General features: G+C 45.4%; 1 protein-coding gene across 2 annotated transcripts in view; it reads left to right on the top strand.

The window, feature by feature from the left end:
• Positions 1 to 26,875, top strand: part of AGPAT5 (1-acylglycerol-3-phosphate O-acyltransferase 5) — a 229,283-nt gene that overhangs the window by 65,308 nt on the left and 137,100 nt on the right. For both annotated transcript variants that reach the window (XM_030198946.1, XM_030198947.1), the window contains exon 3: positions 20,490 to 20,605. In XM_030198946.1, coding sequence (XP_030054806.1) covers positions 20,490 to 20,605 — 116 coding nt within the window. The remainder of the gene's footprint in view (positions 1 to 20,489; positions 20,606 to 26,875) is intronic.

A 26,875-nucleotide genomic window follows, 5' to 3' on the forward strand; every position in this document is an offset into this window, starting at 1 on the left:
TTCTCCGAGGACAGCAGGCTGATTGTTCTCACAAACCCGCCCGCCTCCCCTTTGGAGTTGAGTCTTCCCTTGAAGTGTATTGTCTTGCTACATACTGGACTGGCCGGCTCGAGCCGGTTTCGGGCGGGAAGACGGCCGCGCATGCGCGGTGCGCATGGGCGCGCGAGGACTAGCAAAGGCCTTTGCTAGTAAACTTTCCGATGGAGGGGGCTGCCGAGGACGTCAACCCATCAGTGAGAACAATCAGCCTGCTGTCCTCGGAGAATACCTTCTACAGGTATGTAGCATTCGCTTTCTACACCACTCAGGATTTTATAGGCCTAATTCTAACCCCCCCCCTCCCCCCCTCAGTTGTCTCTTTTCCAAGCTGAAGAGCCCTGACCTCTTTAGCTTTTCATCATATGAGAGGAGTTCCATCCCCTTTGTCATTTTGGTTGCTCTACTTTGAACCTTTTCTAATTCCGCTATATCTTTTGTGAGAGATGGTGATCAGAATTGGATGCAGTACTCAAGGCAAGGTTGCACCAAGGAGCAATACAGAAGCATTTTAATGTTCTTGGTCTTATTTGGATCCCTTTCCTAATAATTCCTTGCATCCTGTTTGCTTTTTTGGCCACTGCCACACACTGGGTAGAAGATTTCAGCATATTGTCTACAATGACACCCAGATCTTTTTCTTGAGTGCTGATCCCCAAGTTGGCTCTAGCATCAGGAAACTATGATTTCGGATTATTTTTCCCAATGTGCATCTATTTGCATTTGTCCACATTAAATCTCATCTGCCATTTGGATGCCCAGTCTTTCTGCAATTTTTCATAATCCACATGTGTTTTGACAACTTTGAATAGTTTTGTGTCATCTGCAAATTTAATCACCTCACTCATAGTTCTGTTTTCCAGATCATTTATAAATATGTTAAATAAATAGCACCAGTCCCAGTACAGATGCCTGCGGCACTCCACTATTCACCCTTCTCCATTGATAAAAATGGCCATTTAACCCTACCCTCTATTTTCTATCCAATAACCAACTCCTAATCCACAGAAGGAAATTGCCTCTTATCCCATGACTTTTTCATTTTCTCAGGTGACTCTCATGAGGAACTTTGTCAAAAGCTTTTTGAAAACTTTTTGAAAGCTTTACATCAAACGGCTCACCTTTATCCACATGTTTATTTTCGCCTTCAAGGAACTGAAGCAAATTGGTGTGGCAAGACTTCCCTTGCCACTGTTTTCTTTGACACTGAAGTCAGGCTTACCGGTCTGTAACACTCCATGGTGCAACCTCACCTTGAGTATTAAATTCAATTTTGGTTCCCGTATCTCAAAAAAGGTATAGCAGAATTAGAAAAGGTTCAAAGAAGCATGACCAAAATGATAAAGGGGATTGGTCTCCTCTCATATGTTAGGCTCTTCAGCTTGGAAAAGAGACAGATGAGGGGAGATAAGATTGAGGTCTATAAAATACTGAGTGGTGTAGAACGGAGAAAAGTGAATCAATGTTTTACTCTTTCAAAAAGTACAAAGACTAGGGGACACTCAGTGAAGTTGCATGAAAATGCTTTAGAACAAACAGGAGGAAATATTTTTTTCACTCAATGAATAGTTGAGGGGGGAGAATTCAAGGGGGGGGTATGGAGGGGGGGAGAATTCATGGGGGTATCACTCTTTTACTTTTTTGGGGGGGGGAGGAAAAGAAAAACGAGGTGGGTCATGGGCGGCTCTATCAATTGTTACACTATTGATGTTGGTACTGAATACTTGCAGGGCATAGGTGGCAGCCTGGCTGCTTTATACTGATGTAAAGGCCAGTGTTGTAACAGACAGTTTGAATGTTGTTTTGCTGATGTTATTGGTATTAAACCTCTGACTCAATAAAGATATTAAAAAAAAAAAAAAAAAAAAGTTAAACTCTGGAACTGGTTGCCAGAGAATGTGGTAACAGCAGTTAGTGTATCTTGGTTTAAAAAGAGTTTGGACAAGTTCCTGGAGGATAGGTCCATTATCTGCTATAGAGATAGACGTGGGGAAATCACCGCTTGCCCTGGGATTGGTAGCATGGAATGTTGCTACCATTCAGGTTTCTGCCAGGTAGTTGTGACCAGGATTGGCCAATGTTGGGAAAAAGAATACTGGGCTAGATGGGCCATTGCTTTCACCCATTATGACTATTCTTATGTTCATATGTTATGGACAACTTCTATACAGAATGACATATTTATTGAGTCTGGTCATTATCATACTGGACTAAACTTTTGCAGGCTGTGATATCCCAGTCTGGTCCAGTTGCTCATGGAGGACTCCTTACAGCCACTTTAGGGTACAGAGCTTCCTTGTCAGAACTCAGTCATTGTTGAGGACTTGACCCTTATAAACCTCATTTAATTACTGTTACTTTTTCATCTGCCTATTTTATTTGATTGGGGTCTAATGTAGGGGAAGACATCTAAAATATTTCCCTTATTTAGTATTCTTTTTTTTTTTTCATTTTCTTGTGCCTTTAACTTCTTTTGTTACTTCCATAAGTGTATAACTGTAAAATTCTGAAACTAAAAAGTTAAAAAAGTGGTGACTTCAGGTCTGCCTCCAGAAGAGAGAGAGAACAGGACATTATTCAATTTATTTTGTAGTTCCAAAGAAAGTGGGTACCGTTGTCTGGTTCTCAATTTGAAAGCGGTCAACAGATTTCTAAAGGTTCTAGGTTTTCAAATGAAAACTATATTAGTAGTGCAGCAAAGAGTTTCTTCTATAGATTTAATGGACACTTATCTGCACATCTTTATAAGGAAGTCTTATCAAAGTTAACTGAGTTTCTTAATCTTAGGACAGCATTTCCAGTTCTTCACATTACCTTTAGGCCTGGTCTTGGCACCATATATGTTTACAAAGGTGGTGGTGGTGGCAGCAGGTGCCTTATGCAAAAAAGGAATTTTGGTCCACCCTTACTTGGATGACTGGTTTAATAAGAGCAAAGTTGTTCCAAGAAAACAAAACAATCACAGTGTGAGTGATGTACTTTTTCAACAGTTGGGATGGGTTGTCAATTTCTTCAAGAGCAACCTTACCCCATCCCAAACATTTGAATATCTGGGTGCAAAGTTTTTTCTCCGAGGACAAGCAGGCTGCTTGTTCTCACTGATGGGTGACGTCCACAGCAGCCCCTCCAATCGGACTCTTCACTAGCAAAAGCCTTTGCTAGCCCTCGCGCGCCGATGCGCACTGCGCATGCGCGGCCGTCTTCCCGCCCGAAACCGGCTCGTGCCGGCCAGTCTTCTTTTGTCCGCGCTCGGTACGGTCGTGTTTACGCCGTTCGCGCCCCTTAAGTCGACCTCGTGCGTCTTTTTTTGACTTTCGCTACTAAAAAAAAAAAAAGCATTTCGGAAGGAGACCTTTTCGGTCGTTTTTTCCCTTCCTGTATTTCTAGTTTTTGCCCCGTTAAGCTTTTCTTTCGTCGTCGGGGTAGGCCCTTTTGTGGCCTCGGGTTGAATTTTTTTCTTCCCCTCTTTTGTGGTGCCATCTTCGCCATTACGAGTTTTGATCTCGCCGGCGCGATTTTTCCGCCCATGACATCGAAGTCTCCCAGCGGCTTCAAGAAGTGCACCCAGTGCACCCGGGTAATCTCGCTCACTGATAGACACGCGTCGTGTCTTCAGTGTCTGGGGGCTGGGCACCGCCCGCAGGCCTGTAGTCTGTGCGCTCTTTTACAAAAGCGGACTCAGGTAGCGAGATTGGCCCAGTGGAACGTTTTGTTCTCGGGCTCTTCGTCGGCATCGGGAGTATCGAGTGCATCGACGTCGCCAGCGTCCAGACCTTCATCCTCGGCCACGACTGCATCGAGTGCATCGAGGCATTGACTCTCTGCATCGGGGCTTAGACATCGGAAGGCGGCGTCGGTGGTACCGGGACCTCCACGTCTGCTGATGTCGTCGGACGGTGGTGCTTCGTCTGGAGTGCAGGTGAGGGCTGTCCATTCCCCTGCTGGTGGCGGTGAGCCTTCGGGTGGGTCTCCCCCTACCCTGAGGGCTCCTGCGGTACAGCCCCCCCGAGACCGACCTTCTTCGGCCTCGGCCCCGAGGAAGCGACGGTTGGATTCTACGTCCTCCTCATCGGTGCCGGGAAGCTCCGGTGACATGCTTCGTTCCAAAAAGTCGAAGAAGCATCGACACCGGTCCCCTTCCCGTATCGGCACCCAGTAGGCATCGGCACCGAGAGGACCGCTCACCCTCTGTTCAGGAGGTGTCAATGCGCTCCACTATGGACAGCCCGGAACAGCCTCCACGCCCGGAACAGACTCTGACATCGACACCTGCATCGGCTTCCATGTCTTTCTCCACAGCCGTTCTGCACGAGAGTCTCCGGGCCTTCCTCCCAGAGATCCTGGGAGAGCTGTTGCGCCCTTCCCCTCCGGTACCGGGGGTGCTTGTGCCACCGGTACCGTCGAGTGAGGCGCTGGCTGGCCCCTTGCCCGGGGTGAGGTCTCCGACATCGGTGCCGCTTGCGGTACCGACTACGGTCGCCTCCCAGGAAGGCTCCCCGAAGAGGTCGGCGGAGGGAGCTTCGCCGGTGCGGGCGAGGGAGTTTACCTCTCGACGCTCCCACCGTGGCCGTGGTTCCACGGAGTCGAGCCGGGCACGGCTTCAGACACAGGTCCGTGAACTTGTGTCTGATACCGATGGTGAGGCCTCGTGGGAGGAGGAGGAGGACATCAGATATTTCTCTGACGAGGAGTCTGATGGCCTGCCTTCTGATTCCACTCCCTCTCCTGAAAGGCAGCTTTCTCCTCCCGAGAGTCTATCTTTTGCGGCCTTTGTCCGGGAGATGTCTACGGCCATCCCCTTCCCGGTGGTTGTGGAGGACGAGCCCAGGGCTGAAATGTTTGAGCTCCTGGACTATCCTTCTCCACCTAAGGAAGCGTCCACAGTACCCATGCATCATGTCCTAAAAAAGACATTGCTGGCGAACTGGACCAAGCCATTAAGTAATCCCCACATTCCCAAGAAGATCGAGTCCCAGTACTGGATCCATGGGGACCCAGAGCTGATGCGCACTCAGTTGCCTCACGACTCTGGAGTTGTGGATTTGGCCCTAAAGAAGGCTAAGAGTTCTAGGGAGCATGCTTCGGCGCCACCGGGCAAGGACTCTAGAACCTTAGACTCCTTTGGGAGGAAGGCCTACCATTCTTCTATGCTCGTGGCCAAAATCCAGTCTTACCAGCTCTACACGAGCATACACATGCGGAACAATGTGCGGCAGTTGGCGGGCTTGGTGGACAAGCTCCCCCCTGAGCAAGCCAAGCCATTTCAGGAGGTGGTCAGGCAGCTGAAGGTGTGCAGAAATTCCTGGCCAGAGGGGTGTATGACACCTTTGATGTTGCATCCAGGGCCGCTGCTCAAGGTGTGGTGATGCGCAGACTCTCATGGCTGTGTGCCTCCGACCTGGAGAATAGGATCCAGCAACGGATTGCGGACTCGCCTTGCCTTGCGGATAATATTTTTGGAGAAAAAGTCGAACAGGTGGTAGAGCAGCTCCACCAGCGGGATACCGCTTTCGACAAGTTCTCCTGCCGGCAGCCTTCAGCTTCTACCTCTACAGGTAGACGATTTTTTGGGGGAAGGAGGACTGTTCCCTACTCTTCTGGTAAGCGTAGGTACAATCCGCCTTCTCGACAGCCTGCGGCCCAGGCTAAGCCCCAGCGCGCTCGCTCTCGTCAGCAGCGTGCGCCTCAGCAAGGCCCTTCGGCTCCCCAGCAAAAGCCAGGGACGAGCTTTTGACTGGCTCCAGCAGAGCATAGCCGACATCCAAGTGTCAGTGCCGGGCGACCTGCCGGTCGGAGGGAGGTTGAAAGTTTTTCACCAAAGGTGGCCTCTCATAACCTCCGATCAGTGGGTTCTCCAAATAGTCCGGCAAGGATACACCCTCAATTTGGCTTCAAAACCTCCAAATTGTCCACCGGGAGCTCAATCTTACAGCTTCCAACACAAGCAGGTACTTGCAGAGGAACTCTCCGCCCTTCTCAGCGCCAGTGCGTTTGAGCCCGTGCCATCCGGGCAGGAAGGGCTGGGATTCTATTCCAGGTACTTCCTTGTGGAAAAGAAAACGGGGGATGCGTCCCATCCTAGACCTAAGGGCCCTGAACAAATATCTGGTCAAAGATATCAGGATGCTTTCCCTGGGCACCCTTCTCCCCATGATTCAGGAAAACGATTGGCTATGCTCTCTGGACTTGAAGGACGCCTACACGCACATCCCGATACTGCCAGCTCACAGACAGTATCTGCGATTTCAGCTGGGCACATGTCACTTCCAGCACTGTGTGCTACCCTTTGGGCTCGCCTCTGCACCCCGAGTGTTCACGAAGTGCTTGGCTGTAGTAGCAGCGGCACTTCGCAGGCTGGGGGTACACGTGTTCCCATATCTTCGCGATTGGTTGGTGAAGAACACATCCGAGGCAGGAGCTCTACAGTCCATGCAGATGACTATTCACCTCCTGGAGCTACTGGGGTTTGTGATAAATTATCCAAAGTCCCTTCTTCTCCCAGTGCAGAAACTCGAATTCATAGGAGCTCTGCTGGATTCTCGGACGGCTCGTGCCTATCTCCCAGAGGCGAGGGCCAACAACTTGTTGTCCCTCGTCTCGCGGGTACGAGCGTCCCAGCAGATCACAGCTCGGCAGATGTTGAGATTGCTGGGCCACATGGCCTCCACAGTTCATGTGACTCCCATGGCCCGCCTTCACATGAGATCTGCTCAATGGAACCTAGCTTCCCAGTGGTTTCAGGCCGCTGGGGATCTAGAAGACGTGATCCACCTGTCCACGAGTTTTCTCAAATCCATGTATTGGTGGACGATTTGGTCCAATTTGACTCTGGGACGTCCTTTCCAAATTCCTCAGCCAGAAAAAGTGCTGACGACGGATGCGTCTCTCCTGGGGTGGGGAGCTCATGTCGATGGGCTTCACACCCAGGGAGGCTGGTCCCTCCAGGAACGCGATCTGCAGATCAATCTTCTGGAGTTACGAGCGGTCTGGAACACTCTGAAGGCTTTCAGAGATCGGCTGTCCCACCAAATTATCCAAATTCAGACAGACAACCAGGTTGCCATGTATTACATCAACAAGTAGGGGGGCACCGGATCTCGCCCCCTGTGTCAGGAAGCCGTCAGCATGTGGCTCTGGGCTCGCCGTCACGGCATGGTGCTCCAAGCCACATATCTGGCAGGCGTAAACAACAGTCTGGCCGACAGATTGAGCAGGATTATGCAACCTCACGAGTGGTCGCTCAATTCCCGAGTGGTGCGCCGGATCTTCCAAGTGTGGGGCACCCCCTTGGTAGATCTCTTTGCATCTCGAGCCAACCACAAAGTCCCTCAGTTCTGTTCCAGGCTTCAGGCCCACGGCAGACTGGCATCGGATGCCTTCCTCCTGGACTGGGGGGAGGGTCTGCTGTATGCTTATCCTCCCATACCTCTGGTGGGGAAGACTTTGTTGAAACTCAAGCAAGACAGAGGCACCATGATTCTGATTGCTCCTTTTTGGCCGCGTCAGATCTGGTTCCCTCTTCTTCTGGAGTTGTCCTCCGAAGAACCGTGGAGATTGGAGTGTTTTCCGACCCTCATCACACAGGACGAAGGGGCGCTTCTGCATCCCAACCTCCAGTCTCTGGCTCTCACGGCCTGGATGTTGAGAGCGTAGACTTTGCCTCTTTGGGTCTGTCAGAGGGTGTCTCCTGCATCTTGCTTGCTTCCAGGAAAGATTCCACTAAGAGGAGTTACTTCTTTCTATGGAGGAGGTTTGCCGTCTGGTGTGACAGCAAGGCCCTAGATCCTCGCTCTTGTCCTACACAGACCCTGCTTGAATACCTTCTGCACTTGTCTGAGTCTGGTCTCAAGACCAACTCTGTAAGGGTCCACCTTAGCGCAATTAGTGCATACCATTACCGTGTGGAAGGTAAGCCGATCTCAGGACAGCCTTTAGTTGTTCGCTTCATGAGAGGTTTGCTTTTGTCAAAGCCCCCCATCAAACCTCCTACAGTGTCATGGGATCTCAATGTCGTTCTCACCTAGCTGATGAAACCTCCTTTTGAGCCACTGAACTCCTGCCATCTGAAGTACTTGACCTGGAAGGTCATTTTCTTGGTGGCAGTTACTTCAGCTCGTAGAGTCAGTGAGCTTCAGGCCCTGGTAGCCCAGGCCCCTTACACCAAATTTCATCATAACAGAGTAGTTCTCCGCACTCACCCTAAGTTCTTGCCAAAGGTTGTGTCGGAGTTCCATCTGAACCAGTCAGTTGTCTTGCCAACATTCTTTCCCCGTCCTCATTCCTGCCCTGCTGAACGTCAGCTGCACACATTGGACTGCAAGAGAGCATTGGCCTTCTATCTGGAGCGGACACAGCCCAACAGACAGTCCGCCCAATTGTTTGTTTCTTTTGATCCCAACAGGAGGGGAGTGGCTGTGGGGAAACGCACCATATCCAATTGGCTAGCAGATTGCATTTCCTTCACTTACACCCAGGCTGGGCTGACTCTTGAGGGTCATGTCACGGCTCATAATGTTAGAGCCATGGCAGCGTCGGTAGCCCACTTGAAGTCAGCCACTATTGAAGAGATTTGCAAAGCTGCGACGTGGTCATCTGTCCACACATTCACATCTCATTACTGCCTGCAGCAGGATACCCGACGCGACAGTCGGTTCGGGCAGTCAGTGCTTCAGAATCTGTTCGGGGTTTAGAATCCAACTCCACCCCCCTAGGCCCATGTTTTATTCTGTTCCAGGCTACACTCTCAGTTAGTTGGATAAGTTGTTAGGTCAATCTCAGTTATGTCCTTGCCGTTGTGAGGCCCAATTGACCATGTTTTGTTGTTTTGAGTGAGCCTGGGGGCTAGGGATACCCCATCAGTGAGAACAAGCAGCCTGCTTGTCCTCGGAGAAAGCGAATGCTACATACCTGTAGAAGGTATTCTCCGAGGACAGCAGGCTGATTGTTCTCACAAACCCGCCCGCCTCCCCTTTGGAGTTGTGTCTTCCCTTCTCTTTGTCTTGCTACATATGAGACTGGCCGGCACGAGCCCGTTTCGGGCGGGAAGAAGGCCGCGCATGCGCATCGGCGTGCAAGGGCTAGCAAAGGCTTTTGCTAGTGAAGATTCCGATTGGAGGGGCTACCGTGGACGTCACCCATCAGTGAGAACAATCAGCCTGCTGTCCTCGGAGAATACCTTCTACAGGTATGTAGCATTCGCTTCTTCCTGCATGAGAAAGAAAAAGCTACAATCTTGATTCGAAATCTCTTCACAAACTGATGGTTTGGCACTGTTTACAAGCGTTGGGATTGATGGTTGCAACCTTACTTAGTGCCATGGGCCAGGATGTACATGAGACCTTTGGTTTTTCTCTTGATGGTCTCCACCGAGTAAGAGTATCATTTTGTGCTATCTCTAGCACCAGAAGTCAGCAGCAAACTCTCTAAAGGTAAGAGTTTGGAAACCCTAAATTGGATCCTTATGATGATGGATGCAAGTCTCACAGGTTAGAGGACACATGTTCTCGAAAGATGGGCACAAGGTCGATGGTCGTCCGTGGAAGCTGAATAGTCAGTTAACTGTCTAGAAATAAGGACAATTCACTTATCTCTCATGGAGGATTGTCAGTTACTTCAAACAAAGTGTAAAGGATTCGATCCTGCATTGTAAGGGCATTAGCCTATGTCAACCAACAAGGAGGAACAAGGAGTCTGCAAGTGGTAGAAGAGGCACAGACATTGATGCCTTGAGTGAAGGAGATTCAAGGTGACATCTTGGTGTTACGTGCCACCAGTGCCCAAAATATCCGGGTGAATTTCTTCAGCAGGAATTCCATGGATCCAGGGAGAATGGAGTCTAGTGAAGGATGCTTGCTTGGAAATAGTACACTTTTGGGTTTATCTGGTCATGGACTTGATGGCAACAGGCCAGAATGCAAAGGTTCCATCTTTCTTCAGTTGGAGAAAGTATTTGAATTCAAACAGAATAAATGCCTTAATTCAGCTATGGATGCAGTTGGGTCTTCTGTATGTATTTCTGCTGTGTCCCCTAGTCCTAGTATTTTTGGAAAGCATAAACAGACACTTCACATCTACTCATTCAACTCCACACATTATTTTATAGACCTCTATCATGTCTCTCCTCAGCTGCCTTTTCTTCAAGCTGAAGAGCCCTAGTGAGGTTGCAAAAGAGACCATAGTAGATCAGGTGTCCTTAAATAAAAATAAAAGTCTGACAAAAGATTACAGAATGCTTAGTACTTGACAGTATTAATTTGCAAATAGGAACAACAGTTTGTCTATATGCGAATGCCAGAAATCTAAGAAATAAGATGGGAGAGTTAGAATATATTGCACTAAATGAAAAATTAGATATAATAGGCATCTCTGGTGGAAGGAGGATAACCAGTGGCACACTGTCGTACCGGGGTACAAATTATATCGTAGTAATAGGGTGGATCAAATTGGTGGAGGGGTAGCATTGTATGTTAAGGAGAGCCTTGAATCAAATAGATTGAAAATTGTGCAGAAAACAAAACACTTCTTGGAATCACTATGGATTGAAATTCCATGTGTAAAGGGGAAATGGATAGTGATAAGAGTGTACTACCATCTGCCTGGCCAGGATGAACAGACGGATGCAGAAATGTTAAAGGAAATTAGGGACGCAAACAAGCTGGGCAACACAGTAATAATGAGTGATTTCAATTACCCCAATATTGACTGGGTAAATGTAACATTGGGGCACGCTATGGAGGTAAAATTCCTTGATGAAATCAAGGACAGCTTTATGGAGCAGCTGGTACAGGAGCCGACGCAAGAAGGAAAAATTCTAGACCTAGTCCTTAGTGGAGCGCATGATCTGGTGCGGAAAGTAATGGTGCTGGGGCCGCTTGATAACAGTGATCATAATATGATTGGATTTGATATTAGCTTTGAAGTAAGTATACATAGGAAATCAAATACATTACTGTTTAACTTTAAAAAAGGAGACTATGATAAAATGAGAAGAATGGTGGGGAAAAAAAACTTAGAGGAGCGTCTGCGAGGGTCAAAAATTTACATCAGGCGTGGATGCTGTTCAAAAACACCATCCTGGAAGCCCAGACGAAATATATTCCGCGTATTAAAAAAAGGAGGACAGAAGACCAAACGACAGCCGGCGTGGTTAAAAAGTGAGGTGAAGGAAGCTATTAGAGCTAAAAGAAAATCCTTCAGAAAATGGAAGAAGGAACCGACTGAAAATAAAAAGAAACAGCATAAGGAATGTCAAGTCAAATGCAAAGCGCTGATAAGGAAGGCTAAGAGGGACTTCAAAAAAAAGATTGCGTTGGAGGCAAAAACACATAGTAAAAATTTTTTTTAGGTATATTAAAAGCAGGAAGCTGGCAAAAGAATCGGTTAGACGGCTAGATGACTGAGGGGTAAAAGGGGTGATCAGGGAAGACAAAGCCTTAGCTTTGGTCTTCACCGAGGAAAATTTGGGTGGGATACCGGTGCCAGAAATGGTATTCGAAGCTGACGAGTCAAAGAAACGTAATGAATTCTGTGTAAACCTGGAGGATGTAATGGGGCAGTTCTACAAACTGGTGAGTCTGATGTCGGTGCCGAGCAAAATGGTAGAGACTATTATAAAGAACAAAATTACAGAGCATATTCAAAAGCATGGATTAATGAGACACAGTCAACATGGATTTAGTGAAGGGAAATCTTGCCTCACCAATCTACTACATTTCTTTGAAGAGGTGAGCTGGTTGATATTGTGTATCTGGATTTTCAGAAGGCGTTTGACAAAGTACCTCATGAAAGACTCCAGAGGATTGTGAAAAATTACAAGAGGACCTTACGAGACTGGGCGTCTAAATGGCAGATGACATTTAGGGGTATGTTTACTAAGGCGTGTTAGCATTTTTAACGCTTATAAAGTTAAGGCGTGTTAAACACTAATGCACCAATATATTCCTATAGGCGCGTTAGTGTTTGACGTGCGTTAGCATTTAACTTGCCTATAGCGCGCCTTTCTAAACACAGGCATTAATGTGAGCAGGTGCAAAGTGATTCATGTGGAAAAGAGGAACCCAAACTATAGTTACGTAATTCAAGGTTCCACATTAAGAGTCACCGAACAGGAAAGGGATCTAGGTGTCATCGTTGATGATGCATTGAAACCCTTTGCTCAGTGTGTGGTGACGGCGAAGAACGCAAATAGAATGTTGGGTATTATTAGGAAAGGAATGAAAAACAAAAATGAGGATGTTATAATGCCTTTGTATCGCTCCATGTGCCTTTCTGGTCACCACATCTCAAAAAGATATAGTTAATTTAGAAAAGGTACAGAGAAGGGCGACGAAAATGATAAAGGGGATGGGACGACTTCCCTATGAGGAAAGGCTAAAGTAGCTAGGGCTCATCAGCTTGGAGAAGAGACAGCTGAGGGGGAGATATGATAGGTCTATAAAATAATGAGTGGAATGGAATGGGTGGACGTGAATCACTTGTTTACTCATTCCAAAAAAACTAGAATTAGGGGGTATTCAATGAAACTATAAAGTGAATACAAAATGAATTGGAGAAAATATTTCTTCACTCAACATGTAATTTAAGTCTGGAATTTGTTGCCAGAGAACATAGTAAAAGCAGTTAGCTTAGCGGGGTTTAAAAAAGGGTTGAATAGCTTTCTAAAAGAAAAGTTCATAAGCCATTATTAAAATGACTTGGGGAATATCCACTGCTTATTTTTGGGATAAGCAGCATAAAATGTATTATACCGTTTTGGGATCTTGCAAGGTACTTGTGACCTGGATCGGCCACTGTTGGAAACAGGATGCTGGGCTTGATGGACCTTCGATCTGTCCCAGTAATGCAATACTTATGTATTTATAACACAGTAAATTAATATCAATTAAAATTAAAATCAAACACTTAAAATAGAAGAGCGCTGATCGTGAATCTGTGGCTCAAGCTGCCAGTGGAAATATCCAGCAGGTTATGGAACCGCAACAGTTAACGCAAACAACTTTGGGCAAGCTGCTAGGTCCCAACAGTGAACAGGCAACCTCCAGCAGGTTATGGCACCTTCTCTCTGATGCTCTCACCTCCTCTACTTGGGTTGGATGCGGCAGAGAGAAAACCCCGAAGTCCACTGGAGGTTTTCCTGTCTTCACTGCTGCAACCTCATAGTCCACTGGAGGTTGTCTGTGTTAATGGCTGTGGCTGACAGCTATGGAAAGCAAGTTTTAAGGTCCACACAAGGGGAGGGATAATAATACTAGACATACATAGTGAGGAATCAAAGATAGATGACTAGAGAGGGGAAGCCTTAACTGTGCTGCAGCTGCTTGAGACTGAAGGCAAATATTAAGGATCCCATGGGGGGAAGTGGGAGGGGAGATGTCAGAGCTGGGATGTAGCCAGAACTAACATTTGGCGGGGGGGGGGGGGGGGGGGGGCTAGAGTTAACATGGGTTGGCACTAGGTTTATAGGTGTGAGTATAGTGCTTGGTATACTCCTAAATAATTTGTTACAGTGCACTTGATAACGGATTTCTAAGTAAACGTATTGGAGTGGAGCAGAGTTGGAGGAATGGCCTAATGGTTAGTGCAGCCAGCTTTGATCCCAGAGTCCTGGGTTTAATTCTTACCGCAGCTCCTTGTGACCTTGTGCCACTCACTTTACCCTCCATTGCCTTGGGTATAAAACCAAGATTGTGAGCTGCCTAGGAACAGAGAAAGTACCTGCTTATAATATGTGATTGGCTTCCTAACCGCAAGAACTTACCAAGTGATATCAAAGTTGATTACATCATCACCATGGAAACCTGAATGTGGAGAGCCTCAAGGATCGCCGCTTTCACCAACCCTTTTCAATTTAATGATGACTCCACTGGCCAAATCACTATCCAACCAGGGCCTCAATCCATACATCTATGCAGACGATGTCATGATCTACATCCCGTTTAAAAATGATTTAACAGAAATCACAAATGAAATTAATCACAGCTTCCAAATAATGAACTCATGGGCTGATGCATTTCAACTAAAGCTTAATGCAGAAAAGACACAATGCCTTATCCTTTGATCGCAATATAATAAGATCAAACATACCACTATAAATACCCCAAACCATACTCTTCCTGTTTCGGACACCTTGAAACTCCTGGGAATCACAATTGATCGAAATCTCACACTAGAAAGCCACACGAAAAATATAACAAAGAAAATGTTCCACGCAATGTGGAAACTCAAAAGAGTAAAATCTTTCTTCTCAAGGGAGGTATTCCATAATCTGGTGCAATCAATGGTGTTAAGCCATTTGGACTACTGCAATTCCATTTACAAAGCACAAATCATTAAGAAACTCCAAACAGCCCAAAACATTGCAGCCAGACTCATATTTGGAAAATTGAAATACGAAAGTGCTAAACACCTCAGAGAAAAATTACACTGGCTCCCACTAAGAGATCGAATTATATTCAAAACCTGTACCCTGGTTCATAAAATTATTCATGGCGAGGCCCCGATATATATGTCAGACCTTATTGACCTACCAGCAAGGAACATGAAGAGATCATCATGCACATTCTTGAACCTCCATTACCCCAGTTGCAAAGGACTTAAATATAAATCAATATATGCATCTAGCTTCTCCTACATCTGCACGCAACTGTGGAATGCACTACCAAATGCTATAAAAACAGTGCACGATTTAAGAGACTTCCGGAAGTTATTAAAGACTAACCTGTTCAAAAAGACTTATCAAAAGGATCTGACATCAAAACTTTTATCAGAACAAGTTCACATTGAACTCTTTTTATTTGTTTTTATTTTTGTTTACTTCAATCACATTGTCACTACTGAACGTTATATATCACCCCTTGGTTTCTACTGCCTGAAATGAACTGTAAATTTATTTACGTCTAATTTATTTTATATTTTCTGTACTTTAAATGCAATAATACTCTATTTCTCATTCCGGAAATGGCATTTGCCATTATGGCATAATGTAAGCCACATTGAGCCTTCAAAGAGGTGGGAAAATGTGGGATACAAACAGTGGTGTGCTGGTAAATGTTTAACAACAGGCTCTCTCCCTGGTCCACCTCTGCGCCCCCCCCCCCCCAAATTGCAGCGCTGGCTGTAGCGGGGGAGAGAGCCTGGGGGGGGGGGGCAATGCATTACTCCAGGGAAAAAAAATGAAATGATCCCAGGTTCCAGTCTAATTCATGTTTAATGTGGGATAAAATGCCATTTAAATAAATATAAACTTTTAATGTGAATGTGAACGATTACAGGAGGACCTTGCGAGACTGGGAGAATGGGCGTGCAAGTGGCAGATGAAGTTCAATGTTGACAAGTGCAAAGTGATGCATGTGGGTAAGAGGAACCCGAATTATAGCTACGTCTTGCAAGGTTCCGCGTTAGGAGTTACGGATCAAGAAAGGGATCTGGGTGTCGTCGTCGATGATACGCTGAAACCTTCTGCTCAGTGTGCTGCTGCGGCTAGGAAAGCGAATAGAATGTTGGGTGTTATTAGGAAGGGTATGGAGTCCAGGTGTGCGGATGTTATAATGCCGTTGTATCGCTCCATGGTGCGACCGCACCTGGAGTATTGTGTTCAGTACTGGTCTCCGTATCTCAAAAAAGATATAGTAGAATTGGAAAAGGTACAGCGAAGGGCGACGAAAATGATAGTGGGGATGGGACGACTTTCCTACGAAGAGAGGCTGAGAAGGCTAGGGCTTTTCAGCTTGGAGAAGAGACGGCTGAGGGGAGATATGATAGAAGTGTATAAAATAATGAGTGGAATGGATCGGGTGGATGTGAAGCGACTGTTCACGCTATCCAAAAATACTAGGACTAGAGGGCATGAGTTGAAGCTACAGTGTGGTAAATTTAAAACGAATCGGAGAAAATTTTTCTTCACCCAACGTGTAATTAGACTCTGGAATTCGTTGCCGGAGAACGTGGTACGGGCGGTTAGCTTGACGGAGTTTAAAAAGGGGTTAGATAGATTCCTAAAGGACAAGTCCATAGACCGCTATTAAATGGACTTGGAAAAATTCCGCATTTTTAGGTATAACTTGTGTGGAATGTTTTTACGTTTGGGGAGCGTGCCAGGTGCCCTTGACCTGGATTGGCCACTGTCGGTGACAGGATGCTGGGCTAGATGGACCTTTGGTCTTTCCCAGTATGGCACTACTTATGTACTTATGATTCTCAAAGTGGACATATTCTGAACACTATAATGAAAATAAAATGTTTTTTTTCTAACTTTGTTGTCTGGTGACTTTGTTTTTCTGATCATGCTGGCCCAGTATCCGATTCTGCTGCTATCTGTCCTCTTAACTCCATTTCCAGGGCTTCCTTTCCATTTATTTCTTTACTTTCCGCCTTTCTTCATTTCTTGCCCTACATCCGTAAGTAAAAGCTGGGTCCTCCGCAGACTTTGACTGTCCAGTGGATCAAGCTTCTGCCTATTTTCTTCATCCATGTGCAGTTTTTCTCCTCTCTTCCTTTTCCCTCATCTCATCTCCTTCCTCACTGTACCCTCTCCTCCATCCACCCATGTCCAGCAACCCTCCTGTCCCCCCTGCCCCCTCCCCTCCATCTACCCATGTCCAGCCACCCATACCAAGCGATTGTCCTCTGTCCCCTGCCCCCCCCTCCAACCACCCATACCCAACGATTGTCCTCTCTCCCCTGCCCCCCCTCCAACCACTCATACCCAGCGATTGTCCTCTCTCCCTTGCCCCTCTCCAGCCACCCATGCCAACGATTGTCTTTTCTCCCCTGCCCCTCTCCAGCCACCCATGTCCAACGATTGTCTTCTCTCCCCTGCCCCCTCTCCAGCCACCCATGTCCAACGATTGTCTTCTCTCCCCTGCCCCCTTTCCAGCCACCCATGTCCAGCGACTCCCTTCTCTCCCCCTCCCCTCAAGCCACCCATACCCAGCGATTCTCCTCTGTCCCCTGCCCCCCCTCCAACCACCCATACCCAGCGATTGTCCTCTGTCCCCTGCCCCCCCTCCAGCCACCCATGTCCAGCGATTGTCCTCTGTCCCCTGTCCCCCCTCCAGCCACCCATGTCCAGCGATTGTCCTCTCTCCCCTGCCCCCCCCCCCCCCTCCAACCACCGAAGTTGTTCAGCGAATTCTTCGGGACAGGCAGTCTTGCCTGCCCGCTGCCGGCACTAACTCTCCCCTGCTGCCAGATCGCTCTTCAAAATGGCCGCCGAGACTTACAAGGGCAGCTTCCAAGACTTCAGCAGAAGTCTCGTCGGCAATTTTTAAAGAGTGATCCGGCAGCGGGGGAGGGTCAGTGCCAGCAGTGGGCAGGCAAGACTGCCTGCCCCGAAGAATTCGCTGGACAAGGGAGGTGAGGGACCACCGGACCCTGAGGGAGGAAGGAAGGAAGGAGAGCCAGCTAGCCCTCAGGAACAACCGGCTCGCAAGTCGGTAAAAATTTAACAACCGGCTCGTGCGAGCCGGCTCCAGCACACCGCTGGATACAAATGCAGCAAATAAATAAATTAAATCAAGCTTTAATAAAGGATGAGGCTTTTACCAAGTCAGCCACATCATCAGATCCTCTGCTGCCTCAGTGAGGCCCTGCTATGCCCTAGCGTATCCTGCCCAGTAATTTTGGCATTTTTTCTCTTCACATTAAAGGTGGATCTGAAAGTCTCCTCCAGATCCGAGTTTATTACTAAGATTAAACCTGCCTGAGGATGTTCAGAGGTAGCCTGAAGCAGGATCCAGAGACCTCCGGATCAAACTTTAATGTGAAGAAAACAAAATGTGTATGTTCCTGAACAGGAAAAGGCAGCGCAAAGCAGGCCATGGCAGCAGAGGGTGCAGGGACACGGTTGGGATAAAAGCCAGATTCTTCAGATTTAAGGTGTTTTAGACTGCATCCAGGAGATCTATCTTTTATCCAGTACCTAAATACAGAACCCAGCAGCAGAGAGGGTGTTCTTTAGAGACCTGAGCAGGCACACACTTTCAGTAAGAAACTAAAAAAAAAGGTTCTGCAGAAGTCTCACGAGGCCGCCGCTTGAACTCTCAGCAGCCATTTTGAATTGGCACCGACAAAGGAGTCAGCAAGACTGCAGCTGCTCTGGGCAGGAAAGAGGGGGTTCTTTCCTGCCCCAAAGAGGTCACTAGACCACCAGGGCAGTACAGTAAGGGGAGGGGAGGATAGGACACCCCTAGGCCCACCCGCCTGCTAGCCTGCCCATTTTTCCGCAAATCCGGACAAATGGGCAGACTGGCAAAACCTGTCCGGTTGCCCGGCCATGTCCTCAAAAAGAGGACATGTCCAGGTAAAACCGGATTTATGGTAACCCTACCCCCAACCCCTGCATATAAAGCCCAGCATCTGCCCTGCCCTGTCCTACCCCCTCCTTACCCCTCATGGTGAGGAGGAGTAGCCTAATAGTGGAATGGGCTGAGAATATGGGGAACTGGTTTCAGTTCCCACTGCAGCTCCTTGTTACTCTAGGCAAGATACTGAACCCTCCATTGTGTATAATATGTAAACCACTTTGGTTGTAACCACAGAAAGACAGTATATCAAATCCCATCCCCTGCATATAAAGCCTAGCATATCCTCTGCCCTTCCATACCCCCCCAACCCCCTCATATAAAACTTGGCATCTCCCCTGCCCTTACATACCCCCCTAACTCCCTCATATAAAACCAGACAGCTCCCCTGTTCTTTTATACCCCCCATCCTCATAGCCTGGCATGTCCCCTGCCCTTCTCTATACCCCACCCTCTCATAGCCTGGCATCTCCCCTGCCCTTCTGTACTCCCCCACAGCCCAGCATAAATTCTGTTTTTTACCCCTTCCCCATTCCACCACCACCACTCAGCATAATAAGATTTTTTTTTTAACCTGTGGTGGAGAGGAGGTCCATGTTGAATGCTGGCACTAGCCAAGAGGGAAGCTTTCTTACTCAGCATGTACGAAAAATGTGCTGACAATTTCCTGCTTGGTTGGCTCTTTAGCTTCACGGGCTACCGATTTCCTTCCAGTTGGCTGTTCAGATTCGAGCGGACTGCCGATTTCCTAGCTCTGCAGCTCTTCACCTATAGCAAGCTTTTTACTCTTTCAGCGCAGCTCCAGCCTCTGATGCTTCCAGTGATGCTGGCGCCTGCCCCTGAGACCTGGGCATTCTGGCTCCTGACTACCAGGTACCACGTGACAGTGACTCAACTTGGTGCCAGTAGGCAGGAGCCAGCATGTCTGGGTTGCAGGGGCAGACACCAGCATCATTGGGAGCAGTCGGAGGCACAGAGAATAACAACTGCTACATCTAGCACCTCTTTGGCTACCAGTGTAGGGGGAGGCCTGGCCCCTCCCCCCCCCCCACAGCCCCCCCCCCCGTATCTACGCTACTGTACAGCTATATGAAAAGGAGGAGGGGAAGGAAAATTGAGTGCTTCAGCCTTGTAATGAAACAGCATGTAACGAGGTAAAAGTACTTAAAACTTGTTCCGATAAATAAAATGTTCAAAACAAACAGCTAAGTTACCTGTTAATTTTCTTTCCTCAAGTCCCTCCAAACTGGTTCAGATGCTTGGGTTTGTGCTGTCCTGCCAGCAGGGTCGTATAGTAACAAAGTAAAAGTAACGCACTACAATACTTAAGCAAATATTTCAAAATTACTTGTTCCCGAGTACATGATAAGCATGAGCAAATTTACTTGTAACAAAGTATTATGTGCACTTTAGAGCAGTGGGCTGAGAACTCGGAGAGCCCCGTTCAAATACCATTGCAGATCCTTGTGATCTGGGCAAGTCACTTAACCCGTATGATTTTTAGACACCACTTACCTGTCCAGGGACAGAAAAATAACTACTGTATCTGAATGTACACCACTTCGATAACTTTCAGGCTTGCAAGCTGTATAAAAGAAACTTAAATACATGCATACTTTTATTTTATTTAAGCATACACATCTGGTGGAGATTTTGTTTGAATAGAGTGAATATTTTATCATTTCTCTAAAGTCACTTGGTGAAGGCATTGGAGCCCTCTTCTTCCTGCAGTCCATTAGAATCTAATTTCTGAGTTATAAATTCTTTTCTTTTGTGCTTCAGTGGATCCAGCTAGCTTGGATTCTGGTTTAAGATTTTTGCAAGGAATCCAGAACAGACTTGTTGCACAGTGGTGAAATCTACATGTAAAGTTCTCGAACATCTTTGTTCATGTAACAATAATATTATGTTTGTTATTCTTGCATTATTATTTAGTTTAAAATTGTGGGTTATGTGTGTTCACTTGCTCCCCGGGTTAGATGAATTTTCTAATAATTTTCAGTTGAGCATTTTGACTCTGCTGTGAATACATTGCATTATATTCTTGGTGGAATAAGTTTTTAAGTGACATTTTTTTCTTTAGACATTGTAGTGATTGACATTTTATTTGCCCTGCTACTGTGTATGTTAAAATAGGCTTTTTTATGTTTACAGTTGATTGGATCATTGCAGATATGTTAGCAGTGCGTCAGAATGCACTTGGACATGTGCGTTATGTTCTAAAAGATGGACTGAAGTTTCTTCCCTTATATGGCTGGTATTTTTCTCAGGTAATTTAACTTGCTTTTGAATATACTCAAAATTCAGACCTGATACCAGTATTTGATTTTGGAGGACCTCCTTAATAAAAGAGAACATAGCGTAAAAGGCCTGAGGTCTAGAAGCTTCCGGGTACAGTGGTAAAGGTGAAGGATTCCATTTCCCTCTTTCAGCTGTTCCTTTTAACTTGGCATTTTAGGTAAAGGCAAAGACCTCCCTAATGATATATTTTGCTGTTGCTGCTGGGCAAGGCCTTTCCCTTGCAGGGCTGCTTTATAAATTTCAGCTGACCCAGCTTAGGTTTTACACTGTAAAGTCTCTCCCAACACATCTACGTTTTTGATATACCCTTCTCTTCTCAGCCAAACCAGTCTTTTTTTTTGTTTGTTTGTTTGTTTTAATTTTCTTAATTTCTGAGCAAGACATGCAAGAGCAAATAAACATACTGGTGTCAATAACATTCAAAAATGTGGTAAAGTTTGGGGTCGAGAGTGAGAGTTCTTGACCCATTTTACGTTATTTCTAGGGCTTCTGGCACCCTGATGTGAAAAAAAAATGAATAGGTGTTTGTTTAGATAATGTTACAGCTGGGTCACACAGCACAAGGAACACCAATGACCTTAGGCATAGGCCACATGTTTCCCTTCAAGTTAAGCCCTCTAGTATTCAGGAAATGCTAGGACTTGGAGCATGACCCCAAGGTGTTTTCTGCAAAAACCCCAATCACTGGATGCTCTAAAGCAGGAGATGGGCTGGAGCACACGAATGTTGCAGTTAGACAGAGCAGAATTGTCCAGAACAGGAAGAACATCAAAACAATAGGCAAGTTAACAAACAGGTTAAGGTCAGGGCTGGCAGAGCATGTTTGTATGCTGAAGATGGACAAGGATCGAATACCGAGGATCAGTAGAAGTATATCATTCAGGAACTCTCAAGTGAGACCTATCCGAGGGTGAGGGAGAGTGGGAGCTCCATGGTTTAAATAGGTAAAGGGAGCTAATGAGAGAGGAAATACATTCCTAAGAATGAAGCGAGCCAGAGTGCATTCTCGTGGGCCAATCAGGACAACCTGCATCATCAGATTTTGACTTGGAGTGGTTATAAAAGACAGGCAAAGACTACAATGAGAGCATCTGGGGTGGAGTGTGATCTGTATTTAACAGAGCACTCCCCTTTTTGTTTTTTACACAGGGAGGCCCTAGGACTACTAGGATTGGGTTTGAAAGGATATTGTTCACGGACTTGCTGAAGCAATCTACTGCCATGAATATTGGATACCTCTACCTAGGACTTCTCCTTTGATCTATAACTTTTCCAGTGGATTAAATACTGATATTTGCTCCTCAAGTATAGTACTTTGAATTTTATACTTGGGTCTCCTATCCACCATAACAGAGTCTGAGGAGAGATCGCCTCTTAAGACTCTCATGCTGGTTTGACCAGTGATATGTTTGTTTATTTAAAAACTTGCTTTTATCACCAGTCTTGGCCACAACCAAATCAAGACGATGTACATGAATTTAAAAAAATCATAAGAAGAAACAGAAATGGAATGAAAGGAAAGACACAGTCATCCCAGATATAGAGCACATTCATACACTTAGAGGACTATAAAATCAGTAGCCCTGTTGATGAGGTCATTGTTCCTTGCTTAGCACTCCAGAGTTACCAAATGCCATCTGAAATAAATCAGTCTTCAGTTTGTTTCTGAACTGTTTATATAGTGATTCAGACCTTTAATCAAGGGGTAAGTTGTTCCAAAGACTAGGGGCTAAGAAAAACAATACACTGTGTCATTGGTTCTCTCAGGCCCATTGGGAATCAATCTGTGATCATTGATAGAGCATAATAAATAGGGTGGGACACAAAGAACCGTTAAAGTCAAAAGATAGTCTAGGGTACCATCATGTAGAACCTTGAATGTCAAAGTAAGAATTTTAAATTGTAAGTTATATCGAAATTTTAAATTTAAGTTGTATCGGAAGCCAATGAATTCTTAAAAATGAGGTAACATGATCTCTGCCTTTCACCCTACAGAAAAATCGTTTATTTTGTATGGGTATAATAGTTTCAGGTTAGTTTGGAAAATGCCAGCATAGATAGCATTACATTAGTCCAAATGTGAGCTTACATGAGTGTGATAGAGCGTCTGTAGGGCCTCTGCATTCAAAAATTTATGAATGGAAAAACTGACGAAGTGCAGAAAAAGATTTAAAGAACTGTTGAAATCTGCTGTGCGGAAGTTTTAATGTGAGTTGAGAAGTATCCCCAGAAAGCAAAATGAGTCGACTGGATGAAATTGCTTGCCAAAAAGAGTAAAAATGTAGGCAGAGGGTTGCAGTCTAATTCAGCATACCATAGTTTTCTCTTCATTAAGAAGCAAAGTGATTGTCTTTTTAGCCAAGAGGCAATAGTGTCTAGACAGTGCTGCATGTGAGATCAACATGACTTGCATCAGTCTAAAAGGATGTTGTCCTCATAGAAATACGTGGAGATGCCATGGGATTGAATCAGAGTTGGAAGGGGACTCACAAAAATGTTAAACAGCAAAGGTGATAGAATAGATCCTTGAGGGGATGCTACAGTACAGTAGAAAGGTAGAAGAAGTTTGAACAGACTTAGTGACTGAGAGAGAGCGGTCATGAAGAAAGGAGGATGACCAAAGTCCTTACCATTAATACCTATTGATGTTAGCCTGTGATGTAAAAGAGAATGATTAACCATATCAAAAGGTGTAGAAAGATCTAACAAGATGAAGAGAACAATATGGCCATTATACAGTTACCATGAAGTTCACTAACCAAAGAAGCTTTTTGTGGTGTGACCAGCATGAAAGCCTATCGTGGATGAAGGATGTGAGTGTGTTCAGTATGTGAAAGAAGCTGTTCATAAACTATCTTTTCAGATGATAATTTGCTGGGGGTCAGATTTAAGGGTTTTTTAATAGTAGACGGACAGCAGCAGTTTTCCAAGTTTTGGGACAGGAAGTTCGGGGTTAGACTGTGTGTGACCAGCTGGTATGCAAATGGCAGAAGTTCCGAATTTGGAGCTCTTAGCCAGTCTGAAGGAAGAGGGTCCAGTGAGGAGGGGGCCTTATTCATTGAACAAAGCCCATTTTTAAAAACTATTACATGAGAAAACATTAAAATTACACCAGGAGTGAGATTCTGCTTAGGTAGATGAAAGGGGCAGCTTCAGAGAGGGGTCAATATGGGACCTGAAAGAACTCTTTTTTGAGATTGTACAGCAGAAATATAATCCTAGGGTATCTGCAGTAGAGCTGAGATCTGGCCCTGCCCTGTCAAGGGATGCTAAGTTTGAGTATATTCTAAACAGGTGTTTACAGGGATTTGGGCAGTATTGATTAAATTTGAAAAATAATCTTTTTTGGCTTTGTACAATTATGACATTAAAAAATTTCTGTTGAGCTTTTATAAGCCTGTAAAGAGGCCAGATTCTTGGATTTACACCATAAGCATTCTGCTTTGTATACCTGTCTCTTTAATAATCTGATACCCTGATGATACCAGGGATTCTTTTTTGGGGGCAGAAGGTTTAATAAATTGTAAAGAAGCTACCTGATCCAACGCAGAAAATAAAGTGGAATTCCAGCTTGATCTGCCTGATCATCTAAAGCAAGCTTGGAGAAATTCTCAGGAAAAGAAGCACCCAAAGAAGTGGAGTAAGGGGATCTAAACGATATAATCCTCGTCCAACAGCCTAAAGATGCAGTTCGCGCTATACTGTTAGTAAGCAATAGGCAGAAAGATTCCAGGGAAGAAGAATTAATTGAAAATCAGTAGACTGGAGAATGGATTGTTGATGGGAAATAACCAAGTGTAGAGTATGGCCAGCTGAGTGCGTGGGGAAGTTAACATTTTGACAGAGACCAAGAAAAGTAAGGAAATAAGCCTATCTAGGATGTGAGGGGGTATCACTGTGAAGGTCAACATCACCTAAAATAAGTAAAGAAGAAAATTTGGTATTTGCATCAGCAACTGACTGATCAAAGCCCATTGTGCCATACATAGGGAGCAATAAAAGAGAAGAATATGCAATACTGGCTTTATGCCTATTTTGAGTAAAAAGTTCTGGATAAGGAAGAAAGAAAGATGAAAGCTGAATGACTTGCAGTTTAGTAGAGTATATAATTGCAAGTCTGCCACCACGTTTCGTCAGTCATGTAGAATAACAGAGTATTCAGGTGAGAGGCGCTGGAAAAAAAGGGATTCCGTTCTATTTTTAAACCAAGTTTCAGTCAAACAGAAGAGATCTAATTGTGAAGTTCTGAGCTCCTGAAGAATAAAAGATTTGTCCCTTAAAGATCTGCAATTGAAGAGGCCACAGACAAAGTGATTTTCTGCAGGATTAGGTTTATAAGTTCTTCAAGTTTTTGAGAGTTTGGAACAATAGATTAAATCACTTACCATTCTAGGCCTAGGTACAAATAAACTTTAATGGTCAGTGGCCCCAAATAGTTGATATTTGCTGAGTTGGATCCATACTACTACAAGAAAACGTCATGGGGAGAATAATAAAAAAAAAAAAAAAAAAAAGCCAGAACGAACTGAAAGAAATGTTTAAAAATAAACAGGGAGGATTCAGGAATACCATCGAGAAGAGCCAAATCATTCATCCCTCTGAGTTCACACCAAGGAGCAGGCCATCAGTACCCCCCTTCCCCCGTACCTTAAAAGAGGCAGGAGTGATACCCACATGCTTCTGACTCAGGTGCCATCATCTTCAATTGGCAGCACCCTGCCCTGCATGATGCATCCTGGGATGCACCGGACAGGGCCAGCCTATCATATACGGGAATTTCTCCCTTTTATGCCAGACTGGCCCCACCTGGTGCATCGCACCACCATTTTGAAGATGATGGCACCTGAGGCAAGCAGCGAGTGGGCATCATTCCTGCCTCATTTAAGTTAGGGGGTTCTGTGGGGCCAGGGCAAGGGTTGGGGGTGCGTGCCACTAGACACCAGGGATTTTTTTGTTTCATCACTAGGGACATTTTTGGAAGAGGGAGAAGGGAAGGCATGGGCCACTAGGCTACCCGGGCAAGGTTTTTTTTAAATGTTAGGGAAAGGGGGGATGGGATTGGGTCAGGTCAGGAGGTGAGGTGCCACTAGACCAGTGTTTCCCAAGTCAGTCCTGTACTAGTCAGGTTTTCAGGATTTCCACAGTGAATATGCATGAAAGAGATTTGCATATAACAGAGGCAGTGTATTCAAATCAATTTTGTGCATATTCATTGTGGATATCCTGAAAACCTGACTGACAAGGGGAGTACTCCAAGACCTACTTGGGAAACACTCTACTAGACTACCAGGGAATTTTTAGAGAGGCAGGGTGGCCACTCGACTATCAGAGCAAAGTTTTTTTTTTTTTTTTTTAAACTATTTTTCAAATATCACAGGGAAGAGGGGTCAAGTTGCAGGGAAGGGAGATTGGGGTCAATCACTACCAGTATTTTTTTTAATCATCATTTTCTTGTCAGTGCTCAAGGCAATCGCGTTCAGAGATTGAGAGGAAGGCTGACATTTCACAATGAGCTGCGGTTTACTGCCACAGTTTTAACTGAGCAGTAATTTGCATCCTCATTGCTTATAGCATACCGCAGTAATAGTTTTGCGGTAGAACCATATGCTAAGCCAGCTGTACCGTGTGGCTTTCTGCATCAGCCCTTAATTTTGTACCCTCCAAGAACCCCTAATTTATTTGGGAAATAAACATCTAAATTTACAATTCATAAACACTTAAGAATAGAAGCCCTAATAATTCCCCATATTATTCAAACTATATTCATACCTAACACTTTCCCTCTCACCATTCACTTCAGCCCATTTATTTCGACAGTCATTTTCCAAACATCCACTCTGATTTTGCTGCTACTATTGCTGTAGTATCTTATAACTTTTTCAGTATTATGGGCCCTTAGCCCTTTCACTCATATCGTTTCTACTGGAGAGTTTTGCTTCACTTATTCACTGCCACTGCAGCTATTCTAATGACCATTCTGGTTTGTAACTGAACCTGTACATTTGTAGTTCAAATGGGCCATTTCCCACACACGTGTTCTCCAGTGCTGAGTGGAGGCGATCTCCACATAAACTTAGTATTTTCAGTACAAGCTTCCTAGCCATTTAGGAAAGGTGATGTAAGTAAATGTTTTTTTTTTGTCATTTCTTTTTTGATCTTTTTCAGTATTTAAAATTCTTACATCTATAGATCCATTTCATCTCAACCCTGTAACATGTTTTTTTTTTTTTTTAAATTGG

This window comes from Microcaecilia unicolor, chromosome 3, assembly GCF_901765095.1.
Source record: "Microcaecilia unicolor chromosome 3, aMicUni1.1, whole genome shotgun sequence".
Taxonomy (NCBI): Eukaryota; Metazoa; Chordata; class Amphibia; order Gymnophiona; family Siphonopidae; genus Microcaecilia; species Microcaecilia unicolor.